General features: G+C 41.9%; 1 protein-coding gene across 1 annotated transcript in view; it reads right to left on the bottom strand.

The window, feature by feature from the left end:
• Positions 1-12,978, bottom strand: part of obscna (obscurin, cytoskeletal calmodulin and titin-interacting RhoGEF a) — a 38,868-nt gene that overhangs the window by 2,355 nt on the left and 23,535 nt on the right. The window contains exons 44-71 of the mRNA XM_086115729.1: positions 12,806-12,888; positions 12,550-12,723; positions 12,254-12,413; positions 12,064-12,165; positions 11,794-11,958; positions 11,552-11,710; positions 11,289-11,466; positions 11,072-11,185; positions 10,838-11,005; positions 10,633-10,735; positions 8,679-8,808; positions 8,475-8,580; positions 6,920-7,025; positions 6,138-6,271; positions 5,945-6,057; positions 5,033-5,201; positions 4,845-4,932; positions 4,567-4,767; positions 4,401-4,461; positions 4,228-4,305; positions 3,965-4,137; positions 2,909-2,935; positions 2,655-2,807; positions 2,418-2,463; positions 2,246-2,323; positions 448-2,152; positions 251-367; positions 46-168 (exon numbers count right to left, since the gene is read on the bottom strand). Of these exons, the coding sequence (XP_085971855.1) occupies positions 46-168; positions 251-367; positions 448-2,152; positions 2,246-2,323; positions 2,418-2,463; positions 2,655-2,807; positions 2,909-2,935; positions 3,965-4,137; positions 4,228-4,305; positions 4,401-4,461; positions 4,567-4,767; positions 4,845-4,932; positions 5,033-5,201; positions 5,945-6,057; positions 6,138-6,271; positions 6,920-7,025; positions 8,475-8,580; positions 8,679-8,808; positions 10,633-10,735; positions 10,838-11,005; positions 11,072-11,185; positions 11,289-11,466; positions 11,552-11,710; positions 11,794-11,958; positions 12,064-12,165; positions 12,254-12,413; positions 12,550-12,723; positions 12,806-12,888 (5,014 nt within the window). The remainder of the gene's footprint in view (positions 1-45; positions 169-250; positions 368-447; positions 2,153-2,245; positions 2,324-2,417; positions 2,464-2,654; positions 2,808-2,908; positions 2,936-3,964; positions 4,138-4,227; positions 4,306-4,400; positions 4,462-4,566; positions 4,768-4,844; positions 4,933-5,032; positions 5,202-5,944; positions 6,058-6,137; positions 6,272-6,919; positions 7,026-8,474; positions 8,581-8,678; positions 8,809-10,632; positions 10,736-10,837; positions 11,006-11,071; positions 11,186-11,288; positions 11,467-11,551; positions 11,711-11,793; positions 11,959-12,063; positions 12,166-12,253; positions 12,414-12,549; positions 12,724-12,805; positions 12,889-12,978) is intronic.

The following is a 12,978-nucleotide window of genomic DNA, read 5'->3' as shown; positions in this document are numbered from 1 at the left end:
TCGCCAACAACAAACTATACAGCTGTATATTGGTTGTGATCTTACCATCTGTACAGTATTGCACACAGAAGGTAACCGGGTCACTAGACTGAACAGGCTTCCACACTAGCAGTACTCCACCTCCGTCCAACTGAAGCACATCAGCCTTGTTGGGACGGACTAGAAGATCTAATAAAATGAAGCTTAGCGCAATCGTCGGCAACAATCATATTATGAGCAACTGACAAATTGAATATGGCTAATTTGATACCTTTAGATTTTTTGAATGCTGGTATCTTAAAAGTAGGCAGGCGCTTGGAAGTTCTCACTTTTGGACTTTCAAGCCCATGCTCCTTTTCAGGCAAAATTGAGCCCTTAACAATTGGCCCTGTTGTAACGACAAAAAAAACATTAAATAAAGCTGATTGTATTGTTGTTCTTCAATCAGACACAATAAAAATGGTGCACCTCCTTGACTTAGATCCTCTTTACTGGACGACCTTGAAAACAGCTTCGTCAAACTGGAAGCCGAAGCTCTCATTTTCTTTCTGAATGACATGGTAGGCGTAGCTGGCTTCATTATCTCTCCTAGCGTTGGTCCTAACTCTGTGCTGTCCAGCTGAGAGTAGGAATGGCTAGCCCAGGACTGCCTGCGGAAGATATTCAGCAGTCCCAGTTTTGGGGATTTTCCTGCAGGTGGCTGAACTTCAAGAGCTGGCGCAGATGCATGTCTTTGAAGGCCGTGGCTTTCCTTCTTATCTTTTGCCCTGGGTGGCCTTTTGGGAGCCTGGAGAGAGGAGAGGCTCGGACTTGGACTGGGGGTTGATGACATCTGCAAGTGACATATGTTGGGATTGGAGCGTGTGCGATTGCGTGGAGGAACTTGAGGAAAGGGGCCTCTGGGTTTGAGTTCTTGAAATGCGCGAGGGGATGATGAAGTCCTGGGCTCCCTTGGGTCATCATACCCTTCACTCTCTTCTGATCTGTACCTCCCTCTGAGCTCTTCATATGAACCGAGTCTACTGGAAGACTCAGAGCCGCCATGCTCCAAAATAGATGAGCCAGCCAAGGAACCCTGGGAGCCAGTGAAGGCGTCGCCCTCCGATTGTTCCTGATCCATCCTGTGGCTCATCCTGTCACCCAATGGAGCAGATCCACCACCCAATGTTGCAGTGCCCTGTACGGGAATAGTGGAAGCTCTTCTTCTTGCGGGTCTCCGAGGGCTTGGAATCATCAACAATTTCTTTCCTCCCACTTCATCGTCTGTGAAATCCTCCTTCAAACTTTGCGTACCTTCTTCGTCACCTGCCTTTGAGGGTTTGGGTGAGCTTGGAGATCGCCGAGAGTAGTCATCAAGAGACCTGCTCCTTCTGTGAGGTGGAACATTGGTTCGGGTGACACTGCCATCAAAGGAGGTAGACTTTTGCATTGTGGGTTGGGTGGACCCACGTCTCTGGCTTCGGTTGGTCTCCGTGTCATCCTCCACGTATTCTATGAGCGGTTCATTGAGGCGCCCTGACAAGCTCCTCCGTAGTGGCTTGCGACCTCTTTCCTGCTTTTTGGCCTGAAATTTATCCCGTAATGTCATGCGTCTGGCTGACATGGGTGAAAGCTGATGAGATGAGCTGTAGAAAGTGCTGCGGATCACACTGCCACGAGGGATTCGACCCGCATCGCTCCCTGAACCTTCATCTCCATCAGAAAAGTGGAGAGACGGACTACTGCCCTTGTCGAACCTTCTTTCATTCTGAGGTGTTTGAAGGTATGAAACATCTGATGAGGCAACAGACTGCCTACTCACACTCCGTTCTAACACGCTCCTCCTACCAGCCAGCTCGTCATCGTCCTCCTCCTCTGCCTCCCCAAACGTTACTTCTTCCTCCTCATATGGACCTTGCTGAAGTTGGGTAAAAGGTTCTGGGATCCGCGCTCTCTCGCTCAAAGGGTCATAGTCCTCTTCTGTTTCTTCCTCCTCCTCTGTCGGGCTGTAGTGCTGGAAGAAGTCCCAAGAGTCAGCCTCATCGTAATCGGATGATGAACCACTGCTCATAGAGGTGCTGCTGTTCTGCTGGTGTTCACGGGGAACAGTCACTGCGGTATCTCTGAGAGGAGCATCCAGGAGCTCTGGAATTTGCCTTAACGTGAGTACCGAACCAACACAAGTCAAGGACCGCTGGGGGTAAAGAAGCAGAAGACATTGCTGTTGACGAATCGCAGAATCTCTCAATTCCCCAATGAGTTTGATGAATCATACAAAACAGCTCACCTGCCATTTTCTTTTTGAGATGAACAGCTTTAAACCCTTTGTGTTAATTTCATCCGTGTCTTCTCCTGCATGTTCGTCCTGATCACAGTAAAATTTTGTTTGATTTCCATTCTCAAGTTGAAGAACAACTGAACACCCAAAAGCTGTTTGCTATATGATATTTAGGTCTCACCTGGAACCATTCATGGCTCAAGCATTCAGAGGCAGATGGTCGCTTCCTATACAGGGCAGAAAATGGTGAATATTGCTTCATTATTATCATCCTTAAAAATTCTTTGCTTTTTGGATGAAACAAATCATAGGATTCTGCAACCGTATAGTGAAGTACATGGGTGGTGTTAATTTCGACTTCAGTAGTCATTAACAAAGAAAGGGATAGTTCAATAATTATGGCTGGAGCAGGGCTTACTCGGGGTCTGGTTGAAGAAGACTGTGAAGAAAGGCCTGGGCTTCAGGACTCCTACTCATGACGTCAGGGGCATCCCAGTTTAGGGTCCCTTCTCCCACTCTCAGCAGTGTAGCACGGTCCGTTTCACCCGCAAACGGGCAACGACATAATAGACTGCCAAAGGAAGTCATAGAAAAGAAACATTATTGACTATTTATGGATAGTTTTATGCTATCGTATGTATCGTACTGTATGACGCCTGGCAATATACATACCATAAATAGGTCATCACACCCACAGACCTGTTACAGATGGAAAGAGGTTTCTGTTATCTCGCACAATATAGGCAATTTTGAGGGAATTACAAAAGAAATGTTATGTAATATATGATGTTTAGGCAGGAACAAAGTACTGTTACTCTTTTATATTTTTGTAATATTATTACAGTGATGGGCGGCCCAGTGATCGAGTGGTTAGCGCGTTGACCTCACAGTACAGAGGTCTTGGGTTCGATCCCGGATCCGGCCTTCCTGTGGGGACTCTGCATGTTCTCCCCGTGCCTGCGTGGGTTTTCTCTGGGTTCTCCGATTTCCTCCCACATTCCGAAAACATGCATGGCAGGCTGATTGAACACTCAAAATCAGGGGTGTCAAACTCATTTTTGTCGCTGGCCACATTGTAGTTCCGGTTTCCCTTGGAGGGCCATTATGAATTTTAGGAAACCATATAAATGTTTGATTCCCTCCACATATTACATACACAGCGCACAACAAATTGATGAATAACTAGTTTTAAAATCCAAAGTCAAGAATAATGACTGTTATTGTGGATTACGTATGACATTTTGAAATTTTGGTTCAGACTTTAGCATGCATCATGGAACTTGACATACTTGATTTGTTATCAGGGGCCGCATCCAATAATGTGGCGGGTCAGATTTGGCCCCCGGGCCTTGACTTTGACACCTGTGCTCTAAATTGTCCCTAGGTGTGAGTGTGGGTGTTTGTTCATCTTTGTGTGCATTGCGATTGGCTGGCAACCGGTTCAGGGTGTCCCCCGCCTACTGCCCAAAGACATTCTCGGATAGGCTCCGGCATGCCCCACAACCCTTGTGAGGATAAAGCGATTCGGAAAATGGATGGATGGGTATTACAGTTATAGAATCAGATAACGGGTTACAATCCCACACTGATGTCGGGCTACGCCGTGTTAATCTGAAAGCCAGTGAGTGCCTATTATTTTTCTTAGAACAGGCAAACACACAGTAGCTATGACAGTAAAAAAATATTTTTGATTTTTGATTGCAATGTCGAATCTGGACTTTGACTCACCAAATATCTGTGCCCACACTGACAGGTTCTTGGTGAACAATTTCGGGTGCAACAAACTCCGGCGTACCAAACATGCTGTACAGATGTCTGGATGTGTCTACTTCCTGACAGAAGCCAAAGTCACAGATCTTGATTTCATCTCTGGGTGGATATACCATGAGGATATTCTCTGGCTGAGGGGGTATACATAAAATAACATAAATTATTGTTTTAATCCAAAAACTCGTCATTTTGTCAGTATTGTAACTGAGCTAAAATCTCACTTTGATGTCCAGATGCAAAATGTTCATGCTATGAATATGCCCAACTCCTTCAAGAATTTGCTGGATATATGACTGAACCTGAAATCAAATAATTCACAGTTCTAAACCAACTGAACAAGGAAAATATACACTGTATGAGAATTTGAATGAGGAAAAAAAAAAGCATCGCTTACCTCTTTCTCTGAGACCAAACCTCTGAGTAACAAATGGTCAACAAGGCTATGAGAACAGCAGCTGGTAATTGCATATGTTAAAGAAGAAGCTCATCCACTAGGACAAAAGTGGTGATTGCATGAGAGACCTATTTATTTATTTATTTTAAAATTTTAGAAGGGATACATTTCTGTAATGAGCACCAGTGTGCGCCGAGTGCAAAAGAAGTCCAGTAGACAAGCCACCCTTGGATGAGCCAGACGAGAGAGCAAATCTCTCTCCTTGAAGGCTCGTGTGCGGGTGCTACTTCGCAGGGGTAAGAATTTGGCAGCAAAGACTTCACCTGTCCCTCTATGGATCACACGCTTCACTACCCCAAATGTTCCCCTGAGGATGGAGACACTCCAATGAATCATAACAGAGATAAAAGAATGGTAGGACAATACGTATAGCAAGGGACTCACCTTCCAATTTCGTCACCCACATCATAGACAGTGAATAGCTTCCTTCTCTTCCCCAACTCCATTTCTCTCTCCTGAGACCCCAGTGGACCTAAAAAAAGATGAAATGATGGATATACGTGTACCACTCAATATCTGATAATATTAGGTATTTTTAGCAGCCTGAGAAGAACGCTTATCTATTGCCTCACCTTCCTCAACGGTAAGATGAGCCTGACACGACACATGGCCAGAGTCATTGTAAGAGAAGCAGGTGTAAATGCCACCGTCTTCAACTTCCGGGCACACTATGGTCACTGAGCAGCGGGCGGCATGTTGAACGATCTCCACGTTGTGACTGGCTGAAAGTTCTTCCCCATCCTCCAGTAAGAAAGCAGAGATCAAACTGAGCAGAAACGCATGCTAAAATGAAGTGATCTCAGGAGTGATGATTGAACTTAAAAGTTCAATCAGTTTTGGTAAGGTTTGGAATGGTAAACTCTGATCTTCTGCTTCCGCCAAGCGGGGTGTGTAAGCAGGCATATTTAAAAATGTGGCGTCATAAAAACAAGGTGAGATGTAGCCTTCTATTGAATTAACGTAGACACACTAAATGAAGCAACAAAGGATGACATGCAGCATGTTGTGTCTCTGTTAACCAATCAATGGATCATCGAGCACAGGGCTGGGCAACATCGGCTTGCTGAGGATTTCCATTCTTGGGAGCGTTTTTACTTGTTGCATTCATCTCACTGTTTTTCCTGCATTCTGACTGTTCTAGTATTTATGAGGATTTTCTACAGTCACAGAAACAATTTCACGAGTTAAATTTAATTTAGTGTCCCAGAGAAACTAACATATGGGGGCTTACTGGAAATTAAAGTTGAATTGAAGTAAAACAACATGAATATTATAACAGTTGAATATCTAAGCATATTAATAAAATGACGATACGTTTTAAAAAGCAAATATGGCTCTTGAGCCCAAACCTTTGCCCACCCCTGGGCCGGTGTCACCCTTTTGACACCAACAACTTAAAGGGTCCCGAAATAACAAATCAGTCAAAGTGCCAAAGAACGGAACTTCTTATTGAATCTCTCCAATCACAAACAAAGTGCGCCTACCTTGTACCACTGTATCTGTGGCATGGGCCTTCCTGTTATGATGACGGTAAATTTGGCTGGTTGGCCTGGTTCAACACACACATCTTCAGGGGGTACTTGGATGAAGGGAGGAACTGAACAGAACAGCAAAGAAAATCACACGATATTTGAAAAGAGTGATTCTTTACATCTTAACACAGCAGAAGACGATTACCGTCTGTTATTTCTTGCATTTGCTCCGAGATGTAGATTTCTTCTTCTTCTTCCTCCAGGTAACATGGAGCCTGCGGCTGTGCTGGCTGATCCATGCATGCTGGCTGAGGAACCTCTGCAATACCACCCTCAGCTCTGAAGACCAAAAAGCAATCCGGGGTTACTGTTTCAAGTTCACAAGTGAATATTTGGAGGATTGTTCAGATGTTCTGGCCTAGGGATGGGCAACTTAAATGACAGTGGGGGTCACAATTGTCATCAGCGCTATCGGTGGGCCACATAGGAAAATGCACATCCTAACAAGCTGTATGACAAAAATTGTATTTTAATAATGGCTAAAATACATGCATATGTGAAAAATAAGTGCTATTAATACTCTATTTCATTTTGAAAATAAAATTTTCAATGCATGTTTCAAACAGCCATTATCCCAGCAACAAAGGGTTTGAAGCAAACAACAAAACATCCATCCGTTTTCAGAACTGTTCATCCCCTCACAGGTCACAGGACAAAATATGCATATTGTAATTTTTTTCCTGAGCGCAAAGGGCTCTCTTGCATAAATATGGCCATTCAAGGACGGCACAACACTGCTGAACAAGAAACCACTATTAAGTGCAAGAACTTGTTTTGTAGATATTTTCCACTTTAGTTACATTTTAATCCGAATATCATTGAGGTACTGTTTGTCCAAACCGCCCCAAAATGAATAGGCCAACTCACTTTTTTTGTTTTAAAGTCCAAGGTTCAAGAAGAGAAATAGTGTTGTCATGTTTTACTTACGGTTCATGAATGGGTGGAAAAAGCCCTTCAGCAATAGAAGAGGGGGTGAAATCTGTTTGTAGCCACTTCTTCACAAAGGCAGAGGACCAACCCTCTGAGTCTTCATCTAGAAAAATGCACAATAGCATTTTGTTACTAAATGTAATGATTCAACATAGACATGAGTAAAACATACATTACCTGAGATTACGGAAAAAAACTGAAATAATGTGTGTCTTACCTGCTGTCTTCGGGCTATAGTGAAACTACAGTAAAGTATCCACCACATCGACAAGATATGGGCATGTGCCCAATCCTGCATGAGAACATCTGCTCAGCACATGACCATCGCATATTTGTGGTGGTGAAGAGTTAGCTGGGCATGCGTTGACGAGAGGGGGAGGAAAAAAGGGCAACACTGAGCCGATAACATGATATGTTATCATGACAATGATGACTTACATGGAGCGGTCCGCATGAGGAACCTTCTGCTTTTGGACGAGTAGAAGGAGGAAAATATGAAGGTTATAGAGAATGAAAGGGTAAAAAAAAACCAAACGGTGTTTTGCATTAAAATTTTAGTACTTAATGTACAAACTATAGCATCACTCACATCTACTTAAACTCACCAACCACAACATTCAGTACACTTGCAAAATCTTTCAAAAAGAGATCCAGTACATAAAGTGCATCAAACGTTCTGCCTTTACAAAGATAATCATGCTCAGTTAATGCAGTTTACATTATCAGAGAGGCATGAATCTAACATTTATTTTGTCTGTTTGTATGTTTTTATATCGCTGTTTGCATATGTGGAACTACATTTGACCTACTGAGAACTATTTTTATTTTAGCTCGAGTAAAACGCTACAATGCTGAATTAAACATTGTAACTCTATTTGATATCCTTAATACATGTATGTAATGTTGTGGCCAGTGAGAACCAGAAGTATTATTTTAAAACACATCGGTGGTTGTGATGCCTCCATCTTGAGGAGAAAAAGTTTGTGTCCTCGATGTGGGGAGTGAAAACATGATCAAATATATCCTATGAAGCAAATGTATTCATTCTATTTTGTAGTTACTATCTCTCAATATCCCTCAGTAAAGTCGTTGTTTCCTTTTTGTCTGTTTTGTTTATCATCCACGGTATCTTCAATAACTCTCAAGAGTGGTCAATAGCTAGACATTGTAATTACTATACTGAAGTTCCAATGAACACGCATCCATTTTTTGTTCTTGCAAGGTATTGTATTCTTCCGCAGCCTAATAAACCAGAAACTGGTATGCTAGACGAAACAACTCCAGATGTAAACATATGAAGTGGATAAAAGGAAAAGTAAGTAAATGTTTTAAAATGCAAAACACATGACAGAATGGATGAAATGCCCCAGAGGACTGTCAAGTGACATTATAAAATGAGAACACACATGGATTGTTGTGAATGATGGCATGTGCTTACTTCCTACATCCTTCATGTAGAAGAAATTAAAGTAGGTCCCAAAGAAAAAGATCCCCACTGCGGCCTCTATGTTCTCTACTGCAAAATTACCGTGTATAGCTCAAACTGTCCTACCTTTCGGAGGTAGGTCATGCGTCTGGTCACTCTCAGATTCATTCGGGGCGACATATGAGGGGCACAGACCGGCCTTGCACTTGACACAACCGAACTCATTCGAAAGCTTAAATGGAAGAAACATATTTCATATTTCGTTGTATTTACGAAGCATCTCTGACAATGACGAATAGTCGGCATGTCGTCCATGTGATCGCATCGTACCTCGCACTCATAAAGTCCGATGTCTGCCTCTGTTGCACTGACGACTGTGAGAGACAATATTCCACTTCGACGGTCATTCGAGACTGAATATTTTTGCGTGTCACTCAACTCTTTGCCATCTTTCATCCACCTGCGGAAGAAAAAGAGGAGTTTATTGCCATCGTTAACTCGTCAGAATTTTGCCTTTGCATTTCAAAGAACAAAAGATTAATCATGATCAGATTGGATGATCATAAACAACACAGTGAAAGCATAACAAATACATATACACCTGTATATATATATATATATTTATCAGTGGGGTTCCGTCAGGGCCAGCAAGGCCTTCTCTGCTGGCCTAAACATTCTCAGAAATGTACATTTAATAAATGTACTTTTACAATTGAAAATGTACTTTTCTGAGAATAACATACATTTAATTGATGTTATTTTATTTTCATAAATATATAAACAAAATTATTCTCTGTATTCATTACGTCATATTATTTCCACTTATGTTATTTTAAATAACATTGAAAGCCACTCGATAAATAACTTATTTATTATCGTAGAGTTTTTAACCAATCATATTTCAGATGTTGCCAGGTAAACTAAACTGCTCGGGCCTTCAGATGAAACAGAGCCAATCAGATCACGAGGCTGCGTACCAGGGCCAGCGAGAAGGGCTTACGTCGACACTTGACGTGCGCGTTCGGTGATTGGATTAGCGCCTGCTAGAGGGAGCTGTTGCTGCATTTTGACCCAGAATGACCGAAGGAGAAGACGTTGATCTGGTTGCAGGACTACTTTCCACACAATTTTCAAGACGGACCTTCCACTGGATTTACCAATTGAAGTTGTTTTACCAAGGCAGCAAGGAAACATCAGAGCACGGCTGGGCACTTACAAGCTACGGTGCGTTTAAAAACGTTTGGGGACACTCGCGTAGATCTGCAGCTCAGTGAACAGGCACTACATTGGTGAGTAAATGAATTTTATTTTACATTTCTTCTTGTTATTTTATTTCGTTAGTATTAATGGTAACGAAATATAATGACAAAGATACAAAAATGTATCAATAAATCAGCTCACCTGCAATTTTTAATGGCGCATTGTAGTCAGCTTCGTGCACTAAAAATTAGTTCAATCACAGCTGCTCAACATTTTCAGTTATTTGCTGTTGTATAGCTTATTCTTAAAGTCTGAATTCTGAGATAAAAGTTTGAATTCTGACTTTAAAGTCAGAATTCTGAGATTAAAGTGAGAATCTTCTCAACCTTATTTTTTTTTTCTTCATTGGCCCTAATCCTCTTCCGTACAAATGATCTGTTAATTTTATTTTCAAAGAATAGTTTGTTTTGTTATTGTGTGGTTGGTGTCTTATATGAAACTGTGACATTGCGCAATTTATTGGACAGACTTGTTTATGATCACACAGCGCAATTTGGGTGGCATTTTATTGAGTATTTTTAAAATCTTTTTATTTTTGACAATATCTGTAAATTTAGTTTCCTGCTCTTAATTGTGAATGCATACTTGATGGTTTTAAATGCTCCTGAAATTAAGTGCTGCCTGACGAGCCTATATTGTGTTCATGTTTGTGACGTCACTGAAGGCCTAAGGTTGAAATGCACGGCCGCCACTGATATACTGTATATATATATATATATATATATATATATATATATATAATAAAATAAAGCTCCTGAAAGTATTGAAGGAGAAATGCCTCGTAGTAGGATGAAGCATTATTATGAAGCATTGATTTAACTCATTCACTTCCAAAGACGTTTTTAAACATCTTTTCAGACTTGACTGAATGAGTTAAGATTAAATTACCAAACACATTCTGTCCATATTTTTACTATACCTGTAAAACAGAAGATGCACTTTGATATATTATACTATTACCATTCTGTACATACCTAATGTCATTACCAATGAATGTACACTGTTGGAAAATTTGCATACCGACCTGATTCGGGGAACAGGAGTTGTGAGAGTGGAACAAGTAAAGTGAAGGTCCTCACTCTCGATCAGACAAGTACTTTCCAGCCGACTAACAAATCTAGGTGGAGCTGAGGAAAACATTTTAAAATACGGTAAGCACAAAGCCTTTCCAGGTTGAACATGTAAAGTGCACATAGAATGATATTTCAATCGAATCCCTCTCGACTCACCCTGCACTACAACAGTAGCCAAAGTGCCAGTGCTGCCCATGCTGCTGTTAGCATAGCACACATATTGTCCAGAGTCTTCTGCAGTTAAACTGTCCAAGATCAGAATGCACGTGCCGGATCTGTCCGCTGTGATGATGTGCCGAGGGTCATCCTCCAACGCAAGGCCATCTGAGAAGAAGACATCCGATACGTGTGAACCAATGCAGTGTGATACACTTTTTTTAGTTTTCTGACCTTTGAGCCAAGTGATCACTGGCTGAGGCGATCCTGTAACCTTGCAGCTCAGTTTGACTGTCTGCCCTATCTTTGCCGTGCAATCCGATAGCAGTGATGTAAACACGGGGGGGTCTTGTTGATGGATAGACACAAACACAGCAGGAAAGGACAACAAGATTCATAAAAACAACGATAGAGGTTTGCAGTAGATCTGCTGTCATCGTAATAGGCTTACTGTTAGTGGGCAGGATGGATCGTTGCTGCAGCTCCTTCAGGTCTTTGAGCCAGGAAAGTCTCACCAGTGGTGAACGGCCCTGCAGTGCATATCTCCGCACCGAGCCCCTGTGCTCATGCCACAGCTCCCAAGTCTTCTCATCACCTCCCATTGTTTCCCGTAGCTCGACATCATTCAGCTGTGGTTGGCAGAGTCGAAACGTGAACTTGGATTTGTACGTCAACATGAAGCCACCAAAAGTGACACAATGATCACTTTATTACCTTCATTTTATTCTTGAAGGTGTACACATCACAGCTCTTACTGGCATCTCTTCTCAGTTTGCATAGGACAATACATTCCTTGAACAGAAAGACTTGTCTCTGATGCCCTCTAGAGGTCTTTTTAGTTTCTGGCGTTTCATCCCACACCGTGAAGGCTCCCTTGGAGAGAAAAAAATGAATTATTTAAAATTATTTCCCTTCTGGAGATAACATTTCAAGATGTGGTTGATGCTTTTGCTGACCTGCCGCACAGGCTCGCCCAGGGCAGACAAAGGGGCGGGGTAGTTTTCAATGAGGGAGACCTGGTGCAGATTGTCAGACCTCCAGGGTAGACAGGACACAAGGGAGAATGCATCCTCCAACAAAGAACAGCTCTGGCCGCTTTTGGCCTTGTTCTTAATTAGCTCCTGAATATAAAATGTTCATTCAGAACAGAGTTAACACCCTGTGGACTAACGCTTGCAATGTTTGAAAACAAACAAAAAAAAAGGTATAAACTATTCATAGTTGACCTTCAGCAATGCTTGATATGTCTGAATCCTTTCAACTGGTCTTTGGAGGAAGGTCAAGGTATCGATGACGGGAGCCTCAGGTCTACCGGATCCTGGTAACTCCTGTATTACAGCAAGAAATGCACTTAAAAATGGTACTGTTGTTTCTTCGGTGTATGCTGACATACAGAGTAATGTTGATGGGGCTTACTTTGAAATATTGTTGGGTAGCTTTATCAGCAATGCAGGCCTCTGCTTGTGATTGGCCGAGCATGTAGTGAACATACTTTTCAAGGTCTTCAAAATGACGGATCAGATGCATAGCGACATCATCATCTGTAGTACATGCTCTCAACCCAGGGAGAATAGACCTGAAACCGCGCGTATAATGTCAAAATTAGGCTTAAGCTGACTGCAGAAAATTGGAATCTACTGTTTGTATTCTTTGTGTCGAATTTTGCAGATGAGTGCATATACACATTTATACACTGGTTATTGCGTACTTACTTCTCATGAAGAAGCACAATGTCCTTTATATTTCTGAAAATGATATCTTTCTGGTTGATGATGTGGATAGGAACATTGAGACTTGAGTCCAAGTAATTTAGTGGATGAGAAATAAACAGCCTCATTTCCTTCACAAACTCCTCTTCACCATCAATCAGTCCTTGAATCAGTTGGCTAAAGAAAAAACGTTGGAAGGAAAAATATATATATTTTTTTGTCAATAATAGACAATAGGTGCCCTGTAATGCAAACAGACCTCAAAGCCCTCCTATACTCTTCTCCTGTGGAACCGATTCCATCAAGATCCTCTTGAGGTGCACGCAATTGTGTGAAGGCCTCCTAAAAAATAAATAAATAAATACAATTAAAAAAACGAACAGTGCTGCATTTATTTCTGACACACCTGAACTATTTAATTATTTCACCAAT

This window comes from Hippocampus guttulatus, chromosome 7 (assembly GCF_054856545.1).
Source record: "Hippocampus guttulatus isolate MCC_2025c chromosome 7, RoL_Hgut_1.0, whole genome shotgun sequence".
Taxonomy (NCBI): Eukaryota; Metazoa; Chordata; class Actinopteri; order Syngnathiformes; family Syngnathidae; genus Hippocampus; species Hippocampus guttulatus.
Note: the sequence above shows the minus strand (reverse complement) of the source record. Positions and strands in the feature narration are given on the sequence as shown.